This window comes from Lemur catta, chromosome X, assembly GCF_020740605.2.
Source record: "Lemur catta isolate mLemCat1 chromosome X, mLemCat1.pri, whole genome shotgun sequence".
In the NCBI taxonomy this organism is placed as follows: Eukaryota; Metazoa; Chordata; class Mammalia; order Primates; family Lemuridae; genus Lemur; species Lemur catta.
Window position 1 is genome coordinate 44,113,562 of NC_059155.1, and position 12,264 is coordinate 44,125,825.

Sequence of the window (12,264 nt, forward strand, 5' to 3'; positions counted from 1 at the left end):
GTGGGAAAAAGCTAAAGCAAGCCCAGAGCTCTTTGTATTGTAACTATGAGAAGTTATAATCCTTCTCCAAAATCATTTTTATAAGCAGCCAAGGTATAAGTAAATAAAAATGTAGGAAACTATGTACATTTAGCTGTCTCGTTTAGAGCTAAGATTTGAAAACTCATAGGAAAGGACTACAGGATTGTCTGCTCAGGGTCTAGCCTTCTAATTCTGGAGAACAAAGGACCAAATTATTGATAATCATTAAGTTCATATCTATATACTCAGTTTTCCCTTTTGAAAAAAATGGGAACCTAATATAACCAACCTTACAATTATATATCCAAAATGAAGTAACTTCTGTAATTATATGTAGCCTAACACCTAGTGAGCATTCATTCACTCCTTTCCACCTCCCAACTCATCAGGCTCCCACATCCACTGCACCTCTTATTTATCTCTTGCCAAATTGTATCTCTGTTCTATTCTCAACCCAGTAAGATTCCTTTTACTTCAAAGCCATAAATCCTGGGTGCTTGGTCAGATTTTTCCATTAGAGAAAATTTATGTTCTTAGGGAAATAACATCCTAGAGTAAAGTTACAGAAGCACTAATATGTCCCATGATGTAGTATTTGTGTCCTGTCTGACAAGTTGGATAATTGTTGATACTTAAGTATACTGTTTCTATATATATTTCCTGGTACATTAATTTTTACTCATGGTCAATACTTGTCTGAGGCAGCTGTTCTTTCTTTGTCTCATTACCTGAAAGGGGGTAGAAGTATAGATCAGTAACATGTGGAAACTTGTATTTCTGTAGCCCTGTTTTGGCCAGGGGTTGAAAGTGGTAAGAATTATGGGGAAGGCATTTTGTGTTTTAAGAAAAAAAAAACACCTGTTCTCTTGGTCAGGAGACTTGGGTTCCTTTCATAGATCTATCATTATGTTGTTTTAGACCTCAGCTATCACAGCCTCTCTTTCTGTGCCTTGGTCTTCCTGGTGATAAAAATGGACTTACTTGTAGTTAACTATAAATGTAAAGGACAAGAAGACATTAAATTATTGAAATCTACAAATAATTTGCTCCTATCAAGTCCTTGCCAAGATGGAATTAGTGGAGGGGTAAAAGAGGGGTAAATGATACCTGAAGTTCTACAGAATTCCTTAAAAAAGAAATGCACAGAGCAATCCATGATGGCAATTTGATTCCATCTGACCCATAGGGTCCTCTTTGAAGCAGAGGCAGCTATCTGATGTGTTCATTTGATTCCATTACAAATGAGCCCTCCTTGCCAAAAGGTGGGGATTTCAACATTGCTACCCACTCCTTTCCACCTTCTAAAACTCTCTAGCCCTTCTTTTGTGTAAATACATCTTTTTCTCTTTTCTCTGGCATCCATGGTTTATTGGCTACTCATAAAGTTAGGTCTCATATAAAATGAGAAGAAAATTTGGTAATTCTAATATGTAAGTGTTAGGGGAAACCCAGAGTCATCTAACATTTTCAAAACTGGGAGCTTACATAATACAGATTTCTTATTTTATAGATAAAGAAATAGGCCCAGATAGATAAAAATGTCTTATAGATTGAATAATGTGAAACTCTTACTGCTTCTTGTTCCCTCAATGTTGGACCCACCTTTTATAGTAATGTGCATGTATTAGGATAAGTGAATATACAGTTGAGATTCTTCTAATAGCTGCTTGGCTATCAGTGGCATGTGTTTTTAATAAAGGGATAGATACTTGGCTGGGGAGGAGGTCTAGGAGACAGGGGACTGGAATAAATAGGGATTTATAGATGTTGTATTGGCACATGGTAGGTATCTCAATCTTGTCTCCTATAATTTTGTATATACCTACCACTCAGGTAGGTAGGTGGACAGGAAGTCAGAAGCTATAGAAACTAAGTCCTAAAGATACCAGATGATGTTGGATCCTTTTCAGAAAATCTAGATCTTTGTAGACACATTTTAAAATCTTGCTGAGAGCTTGGAAGGATTCTTGTTAAAATCCAAGTTAAGTTTCTGAACATTGAGAAGCCAAGGGGAATTCTCTATCTCCTTTAACCTTAGCAGTCAATTTTTAAGGCACAGAGAGAGAAAACCTGAATGTGATGTATATGTGGGTATATGTATGAATTGGTTTGTTTTTGAAGAACTTCTGATCATGTGAAGTATACATGAAGCAAATAAAAATAAAGCTCATCTCCATGTGCATACACCCCTTATCTCAGTTTAGTCTGAACTCTGCTTTGCGTGTTTCCTAATTGGGCATTCATGATTAGGTTAATTTTGGTACTATCTGGAAGAAGGGGTAAGTTTGCCTGCTTCCTAAGATTTCAGCTTTGAATAGTATAGTGACTTAGAGGGGATAGAAGGATCTAGGATGTATGAATGAAGTGTGAGTTTCCAAATTGATTTATATGGGAGGTATAAACTATGAAACAAAAACACAAGCAGTAATGAAGCCAATCTGGAAACAGATAAATTCTAGTGAGCCTTTTAAGACCCCTCTAGCCTAAGTAACCTGTAAATCACAGAATAAAACAAATTTAATGACTGACATTATATATTTGAAATGTGCAGGTTGGACAGCATTTGGACTTGGAATGAAACAATAAGAGGTTACATTCATGGATAACCAACAAGATAAGGCTATTGTTGCCTCAGCCAGCGGAGAAAGCACTCTGATTAATGGGGTCAAAGAAAATGGTAAGAGAATTTAATTACAGTATATAATATCTCTCCCAGTAGTCCTTGGTTATTACTATGGATTTTCAGTATCCACAAAGTTGGGACAGGTTGAGTCCAGAATGCCTCTGAGATTGATGTTAATTGTAAACTTCGTTCCACCAAATCTCTAACTGTGCTAGAAGCATCTCTAAGAGGCATTGAATCTGACCCCCTTGCCCTCCCAAATCATCTATGTCAGATGAAGTTCCTCAAAATTCCTAGTGATTTAGAAATATGCTCTGATGTGAGGCTTGGAACTTCTAGAATCACTAGGAGCTTCCAGAACATGAGTCTGCAGGATGGTCCTGAGCCATATAGCTCAAAACTATAAATGTCCCATCTGAGCATTTTCCCCCAAAAGCCTTGACTTTGCAATTGATCAAGCAGTCCAATTCTTTCCTCATTTCTATGGAGGACTCTGTCTTTCTCTGAGGAAGAAGCTGGGCCTAAAGAATTATTATTTTTCACTTGCATGAATATTCAATGTAAAATCAAGGTTGTTTTTCAATGTTGTGGTTTTGATTTCCAAACTAGAGAAGTGGAAGTTTAGCTTATAATAAGATCAAGTACCAGAAACTGATCAAGGGGAAGAGTGTTAATTACTCTGGTCTAAGACCCTTAACTTTATTCCTGTCATTTCTTTCCCTTTTCTCTAGACTCAGAGGACCAGGATATGGCAATGAAGTCATTTGCAGCTCTAGAAGCTGCTGCACCAATCCAGCCTATACCGGTGGCACAAAAAGAGACCCTGATGTATCCCAGGGGTCTCCTGCCTCTACCCTCTAAGAAGCCCTGTATGCAGAGCCCTTCCTCTCCTTTGGGGCTGATTGAAGCACCTGAGCATGCTGCTAACAGTGCTTCTGTTAATGCCATCTCCCTCACATCTGGTGTTACAAAAGGCCTGAATACATGGTCACTGCCCAATGAGTGTGAGAAAGCTCCATTTGCCATAATGGAGCCTGCAGGCATGTCAGCTCTGAATGGGGACTGCCTCATGCAGCCAAGCCGGACTTGCTTGGGCTGCTTCATGGAATCCAAGGATGCAGTAGATCCTGAGCCAGGGATCAGTCTGAAAGTTGGTGATCTAAATAGGGATTATGAAACGTGTGCAGTCTCTGATATAGGGATTCAGTGCATCAATGCCGGAGAAAACATGAAATACGGAGAGCAGCTGCTCTCAGACCAGCTCCTAGGCTTCCCCCTGCATAAATCAAGGGTAGGAGATAGACGAGAAGCTGAGAAACCTGACATCGACTTGGAGGATCCAGCTCAGAAAAGTTATTATGAGGCATTACTGTTAGATAAGTGCAATACAGAAGAAGCTTTGCTTGCAAATCCCAGTCAGGATTGGGGTTACTTTGAGACTTTCATTAGTGAGAGTAAGATTGAACTACTTGACCTCTGTTCCAAGAATGAACTTTCTGTCAACCTATTCTCTGAAGAAGATGTGGATAACTACATGTTCGATGATGATGAGTCAACACTGGGCAGTGATGTCTGCTCCCTGAAAATTCGATATGAGTCCTTTCAGGACAATGTTCGTGACAAGACTACCCTTCTGATGCAGGAGGATGCCCAATTCAACTTTTTCCCCAATGTCTTTACTACCTGTCCAAAGCGTGAGTCTAAGAGTGGAGCACTGAAACAGAGCAGTGATCTTTCCCAATTCAAGGTCCCTGACATGAGCATCATCTGGGGAGAGGAAGATAAAATCTTGGACAAGAAGAAAGGCAAAGAAGAAGGACAGGAAGACAAAGGTGCAGAGAAAAAAGATGGAAAAGATAATGGAGAAAAATCTGCCTTAAATAAACCATGCAGTGAGACTGAGGTAGGGCAATTTAAGAATCCAAAACAGGACCATCTTGCTAATTCCTTGGAGACATCAGGGAATTTCAGTGATGATAGTTCCTTCATTGAGGTTTCATATGATTCCATGGGTGAGATCAAGGACTGTAGCCGCTATATGGCTCGGGACACTAATTCTGGCAGCTCCTCCTCCCAGCAGAACTATGGGCTGCGAGCCAAGAGAAAAGTCAGATACAGTGAAGATTATCTATATGATGTTGACTCACTAGAGGGTGAAAAAGTAAATGAGAGGAAAGAATGGCTGCCAGGTGGTTCCAAAGAGGAAGATGATGATGAATGGTGTCCCAAAAAGAGAAGAAAAGTAACCCGTAAGGAGCCCCCTGTTATTATCAAATATATTATCATCAACCGCTTTAAAGGTGAGAAGAACATGCTAGTGAAGTTGGGTAAGGTGAATGCCAATGAGACAACAGTGAATTTGAGTGAGAATCAGCTGAGCAAATATGCCAAGCTGGCACCCTTGAAGGGCTTCTGGCAGAAGAAGAAGAAGCAGAGAAACAGCAACACAGACTCCATCAAGACACCCTTATGCCAAAAGCAAAGCTTTGAACCAGGTAGCTTTGAGGTGTCATTCCTGCCACCTGCTCGCAAACGGAAATCTAAACTTGGCAACAGGCACAGGATTCAAAGAATCCCATCCATGGAAACTTCAGCAAGTAGTAAGCAGGTTTCATTCTGCAATGATCAGAAGCAAGCTAGTAATTGTAAAGAAGATGGAGGCCTAAAAGGTACACTGAAGTCAGTACCTCTTGCTGCCCCCAGCTGTGCAAATGGATCACATTTAAATGATCTCACAGGTCCTGACTCAGTGAAAGTCAAAGCCCAAGACACAGAGTTTAAGGGGCCAGAGAGGAAAGTGCTTAATAAAATCAAATTTAAAAGTGAAGCCAGGTTAAAATCCAAGAAAATTAAAGCTGCTGGGCAAGAAAGCAAGCCAATGGTCCAAATGAGCCCTCTCTTGGAAGACCAATCCTCCAAGGCTAATTTAAAGAATGAAGTTATTCCTGGGATCCCAAACAGTTCCCATCTATCTGAATTTCATGAGGCAAAGGCTTCTAAGAATTCCACTTTTCTACCAACCACCTGCTCTTCTGAAATTCCTCTATCATCTGCTAGTGTTGCCACTAATATACCTGTTATCCCTGGAGGGTATCTGCAGACATTGTTAGATGCTTCTGACTTGTCAAATAATACTAGTATCTCATACTTCACCCACCATCCTCCAGAGCAAAATGAAGACAGCCTCACTCAAACTGAAAAATCATTTGTACCTCTCCAGCCTGCCCAGGACTGTGTGCTCTCCTCATCCTCTGACTCTGAGCTGCAGCAGTCATCTCATAACTTCAAAATGGAATCAAACAACTATGGAAACGTGTGGCCCAACAAGGCTACTTCTGGCCCCCAGGAATTCATGGCTGAAGTCTCAAGGGAGATATCTCCAACCCAGTCCAATGAATATGGAGCCTCCCAAGTAGTCCCCATGGAAAATAACCTCACAGTTTCAGCATACAGTCCAATCTGCCTCAATAGTGGTGGCAGTAGTTGCAACAAGGTCCTATATGCTTCCGTGCAAGATACCCAACTCCCATCTGATAACTCTTATCAATTATGTCACTTTAGTAATGGAGAGATCTGCTTTCCTTTCCAGCAAGGCCCAGTCAATATGGATGATGGTCGGCTCTTTAGCTTTGAGTCAATGGCCCCACTCTCTGTCAGCTCAAGCAATTATTGCTCCCTAAGCTTGAAGCCCTGTGAAAAAGATGGTGATGATGATATCACTGATGACTTCCTGGCCCATTGCAGCCCCAAGCTGGTGATCCAGCAGAGCATTGATGAGATAGCACCATTAAAGGAGTCCACTGACCTCCTGGATATCTCTAACTTCACTCCTGACAAATTCCGCCACTCTTCCCTTTCAGAGATGTCGCCACCTGACACCCCCAGTCTTTCCCCTCAAATTACCAGATGCGAGAGTATCAAGACACTAGGAACACTGAAGGGGTTCCAAGAGGGTGTCCCAGGACCATTGGGAAGCATGGAGAAAATCAAGTGGGACTGCAGTACCCTTTCACGGCAGGTCCAAGTGGATGATGGATTTACTTTAAATAACCATCAGTTTCAGTTCCATATGTTCAATGATGAAGATTCTGTCAGCCTACTCCCAAAAAACGCTTGCCTGTCAACATTTAATGATCCATCTGGTCAAATTAGTACCAACAACAAAGTGTCAAAATCAAGAAAGAAAAGTTCACCCAGCAAGAGTGGGGCTGTGAACCAAAGCTCTTCTCAGAAAAACACCAGGAAAAAATCCCTCAAAGCCAACAACAAAGGGATTGAAAAGCCACCTGGCAAACCCTCCCGCCAGGTCCCTAAGTCAGCAAAGAAAGGGAAATACATAGCTGCCATCAATGGAGAGAAAATGCAAATTGGCATTGGCCGTGGGGAAGGCCAAACTAACAACATATCTTCCACTGGGAAGACATTGGCTGAATGTATCCAACATGGTGGTCCTATGGCCTCTGTGAAGATGCCAAGTCAGAAGGGACTTTCTGGAGATTGGGCTTTGGGGAAGGAAAGCAGCCCAGGCTGGAGTGACATAAGCATGGGCACCAACTCCAACAGCCTCCTGGATGATGACCAACGGGAATTTCAGGAGCCTTCCTATATCTTGTCCAACATTGCCTCTGGTATGGCAGATGTACAGAGATTCATGATGGCCTCCATAGAGCCCCTTTGGGAACCCATGGAGCACCATGGGGACCCCAACATATTCTACTCCCCCGAGTCCAACAGTCTAAAGTTAAAAACCCTCAAAATATTGGCTGGGACACCACAGGAGTCTAAGAAGAAGGTCAACAGTGGGTCTCCAGGAGCCACTAAGAATCACAGGTCAATCAAGGGTGTGAGCAAAAGCAATGGGAAAGCAACAATAGGTGATCCTGGTTGTACAAACATGCCTGATTATAACGAGGACTCTCGCTCTGCCTTCTTTGATAAAAAGTATAGTAACACGAGCACTTTAGGCAATAATGGACCGACACACAAAAAGTTATATCGTCACAAATCCAGCTCCAAGGCCCTGAGAGATGAGAAGTGTAAGGGAAAGCACATGGAGCGAGAACAGGTCCACAAGGATGAGGCTGGGACAGCTTCTTTTGAAAAACCGAGGTAATACTGCACCAAAATGACTGAGATGATGCACCCTTAGCTTTCCTACTACCTGCCAAATCCGCAGTCCCTCATTTTTTCCCTCTGGAAAGCAAAAGTTTGCATGAAAGAAACTGTCCCATTCCTTTCTTTTTCAGATTAAAAACAAAAGAAAAAAGTGCATGAAAATCTCTATATCTTTACGCCACCCAAAAGATTGGGCAATTTTGTTGTGGCTTGACTAGGGATAAGTTCTAACAAGGCTACTTTTTCTTCTGCTATTCAACATTGTTTTTTACTTATTAAGAAAATAAAACTAAAATTTGCTCTTGAATGATTTTGGGAAGGAAAGGGCTTTGCAGTAAGACAGATTCTGAACAACAGAATTAAAAAGTCATTAGACAAAAAGCCAAGATCATTTAAACAAAAAGAGCATAGTTGGAAGACGAAATCTCAACATGTGGCAATTAGGAGTGCTTTCTAGTGCCCCCTGCTATTTGTATCTTTCTCTGCATCATACGGCATCTAGTATGATGTTAACAAATTGAGATTGTATGATCCCTTTGTGGGACTTACACTAAAACTAACTAAGATGGCATAAATTGTTTGATTTTTCTGCAGGGATTCCGACTACAATCTCCTAAAAGCAGAAACAGCATTTTGGGTTTTACCTGTGTTTGAAGAAGAGACTCACTTTTTCCAGAAAGACATTTGATGTTTGTGTTTTCTTTCTTTCAAAATATGCCTTGTGGTATGTATGTTGACATGTAAGTGCTTAAAGAAAAGAATTTTAAATTGTGGGAATAAGTCTTTGGAAGCAAACTTTAATCTGATGTTCTATGTAAAAGACTTAAAAAATCATACAGTTGCACAAGTAGTTTATGCACTATTTACCCACAAGGGAAAAAATGGAAAACATTGTGCCAAACTACAAACAAGTGACTGTACTGTATATATTTTTACTTCTATATCAACATTTGGTTGTGAGTATTTGGGGAGCTTGTCCCTTTTAATTAACTAGAAACATTCCAGTGATTCTTGCTATTAACCACCCCCACTTATGTGGATAGCACCTGTAGATCACAGTGGAAAAAATGTTGTGTTACACAATTTACCAAAACTTAAAGGATACTGTTTGAAATGTGCCAAATTTCCTTACCTCATCTCACAGATTCACCCCACAGTTTAAAGCTCATTAATGGATTTTAAATGTATACATACATATGTGTGTGTATATATATATGTATACACATACACACATACATACATACATACATTCTTTTAAAGTTTTAAACTCTACTGTACTGTGTGGAAACATGAACAGTTAAACAAGGCACAATTAAGATTTCTTTGTTCCATTGTCTAAGGGTTAAAATGTTGGAAAAGTCTGAAAGTCACAATAGCTATGTCCGTCAGGGACCCAAGTATATGCATTTATAGAACCTTTTACAAGAAAACAAAACAGCTGCTTCGAAAGTTTGTTTTCTAAAAGTAAAATCTGTAGCTGAAAAATATTTAAAGTGCAAAGTTATATTGCTGATACTTTATATCTCAGTTTTATATATTTTATAATAGTCTGGGATAAATTATAAAATAGCTATAAAATCAACACTAATGATAAATGAAGTACATAGATTGCTTTTATTTAAGTAGTTTTCTAAATGTTTTATTCCAGTTTTGTCGAAAGTGCACTCATATCATGGCTTTAGTGTTCTTTAAATGTTTAATCTTGCAATGCCAATGTCATTGAAAGAAAATGTTAAGGCATCTCAGTTCAATCAAATTTTTCTTTCCATGAGTTAAATACATATATCAGATAAGCTGAACAATTTGTGGAAACAACTAATTTGGGCCATATATACTCAGTCTGAGGATGACTAGTATTTGATGCCATACACTAAACTTAAGTATCAATTTTTAATATAAATTTTTAAAATCACATTTTTATTCAGTCCTCCCCCCATTTTAAAAATTTCACAGCTCCAGCATCCCTCACTACTAGCCTTTTCTTCCCCTTTTTTCACCACTTGACTTCTAACATTTGATCTCTTTTCCTTGCACAGTTGAAGGCCTGTGTGTCTGATGACTGATGCATTATGGCACAGATGAGATAATGGATGTGAAAGCGCTTTGTAGATCGTAAAGTGCTATACAGATATAGGGGATTAATATTATTAATGTTGTTGGTTGTCGTTGTTGTTACTATTCTTACTAATATTGTTACTAACCTATTAACTTGTGAATATATAGGCTGGGGTGGGAGGGTGGAAAATAAGTGGGTAGGGGAAAAAGGGAACTTAACAAAAAAGAGAAGATGTTTCAAAAGGAAAAATTTAAGCAAAATATGATCCTACCTAGTCATTGCCACCTAAATATATTCACAAACAGAGGAGCAACATTTGAAAGTAGTCAGAGAAATGGAAGGAAGCCTGTCACGTATATAAGTATACACACTTCTCGGTCCATGATTCCTTTCACCAGCCTGCTCTACTACTTACAGCTAGGTAGCGTAATGAACAAGCCTGTGTTCTTGATTGTGTGTGTTCCCAGCATCAGTCTCTTCTGTCTGTGGAGATGAGTGTATGGAGCATTTTGTGAGGCTGGTTTAGGCCCATTCCTAGGTTTTGATGCTCTGTGCATAGTGAGCCCTGGAAAATTACTTAGTGGAAAGGCACCAAGTGAAACATGTCTCCTGCCCTACAGCTGCCATCCAAAAGGGAAAATAATCAAACTGGAACACTTTCTTCTATTTCTCTATTCTGTTAGCTAGCTGTTTGTGCTAAATGCTATGAATGCTATGGCTGGTTCCTAGGAACTGGTCTTTGTTTTGTTTTGTTTTGTTTTTGTTTGTTCTGTTTTACAGCTGAATTTTGGCTTGGAATCACTAACTTTGCCTGTGTTGTGATCCCCAGGACTCCAAACCTCAAAGTCACCTGCTGGCTTACAGGAATGCAGTGCTTTCTGTGTAATCAAAAGGTGGCAATTAAAGAAGAAATAAAGAAAATGTTCCACGGCTACAACATGTTTTTATAAAAATAAATATGGGAGCAGTTGTCCCCGTTTTGTTTGTTTGTTTGTTTGTTTGTTTGTTTTCAATATCAGTTTAGCTTTGGAGAATGGGATGGGAGTGGGGAAGGACAGCCTGAGACTGTTGGAAACCATTTCCTTGTCAAAACTTGCTATCATGAGTCCTTTGGAGTGAATGCTCTTTTCAGTTGCTCCTATAGAGCCCATTAAGGGACAATTCTAGGGCATAGTTCTTCCCTTTCTCCAAAGAGAATCACTATTTTAAAAGACCTTTTTTATTGGCCTGCAGTGCATTATATGTTTTTAACATAGAAATTAGTGACTCATACCAGTTATTTTGAACTGAAACATAACAAGAAACTGAGTTTGAGAAATGAGCAGTAGGCCAAGGCAGAAGATGCTTATTCTCTTAATTGCTTTTAATATCCCTCTCAGTACATTATGTTCTGGGTTGTTTAGCATTTAGCATTCTGTTGATCCTGTCTCTGCTCTCACAATTCTTTTCCTTCCTGTCATAACATAGTAGGCTGGACTTACTCGATCCCTTATTCAACCAGCTGCCTTAGTGGAGTGAGGACCAATGTATAAAAATAGTGTTTTGCCCTATCACTGATATTTTAAGTCAGAAATATTGTATTTTCCTTGGTCTGAAATTACTGATTACTACTCTTCTCTTCTGACCTTTCCTCTCTGAGAAACTGCTTCCTATTAATGCCTCCCGACCAGAGTCCCATTTAATCTTTACTTTCCTGGAAATGATATCCTCCCTTACTCTTCTTACTTAATCTCAGACCTTAGTTTTAGACTTTTTCTTCTTTTAGGGTCTTATATCCTACCTCCCCAAATTGTCAGTGTTTAAGAGCCTTAGCCAGGTTGCTTTCTTCTAGCAGTTCATAAGGGAGCTTTCCCTTTTTTAATTACCTTTAATTGCCTTGGCCATTTTCAAATCTAATTTTAAGCACACACTCACACGCATGCACACGTGGAAAAACTATATTTCATGGCTGAGGAAAGTTGGAAACTCTTTTTTTTCTAATCTGTAAGAATAGGTCTGATCTCCTGCCCTGGTTAGGTGCTGTACCATGTGGAGCAGGGTGCTGAAATAGTGCCCCTGCTCAAAGGTCTTCAAGACTTTGGAAGTCATGTTTGAGCTGTGATAACTGGCCTGAACCAGTGGCCATCTTCTCTGCCTCTCCAGCTTCCTCCCATATTGCTGCTTCCTCCCAGCTTTCGCTTCACACTTCTTGTTACTCAACTATGAGTTAAGGCCTTACCTTTTCCTAAATGTTTTCAAACCTCCTGCACTACTTTGACCATCACTTCTTCAGCCATCTCCCTGAAGTCCTTGGTGCTAGGTGGGCTTTTGTGACAACTTTCACCTTCTCTGACATTTTTTCCTTGCTGGGAAGCATCTGTGTGTGTGTGAGGGGGGCAAGGGAAGGGGGTAAATGTGTGTGTGTGTAAGAGAGACAAATAAAGGATTCTTCAAAAGCTGTAAACAACTC

General features: G+C 39.9%; 1 protein-coding gene across 1 annotated transcript in view; it reads left to right on the forward strand.

The window, feature by feature from the left end:
- Nucleotides 1-10,772, forward strand: part of NEXMIF (neurite extension and migration factor) — a 142,135-nt gene extending 131,363 nt beyond the window's left edge. The window contains exons 2-5 of the mRNA XM_045538313.1: nucleotides 2,573-2,698; nucleotides 3,376-7,753; nucleotides 8,354-8,483; nucleotides 10,645-10,772. Of these exons, the coding sequence (XP_045394269.1) occupies nucleotides 2,620-2,698; nucleotides 3,376-7,753; nucleotides 8,354-8,447 (4,551 nt within the window). The 5' untranslated portion in view covers nucleotides 2,573-2,619 and the 3' untranslated portion in view covers nucleotides 8,448-8,483; nucleotides 10,645-10,772. The remainder of the gene's footprint in view (nucleotides 1-2,572; nucleotides 2,699-3,375; nucleotides 7,754-8,353; nucleotides 8,484-10,644) is intronic.
- Nucleotides 10,773-12,264: the final 1,492 nt, after the last annotated feature.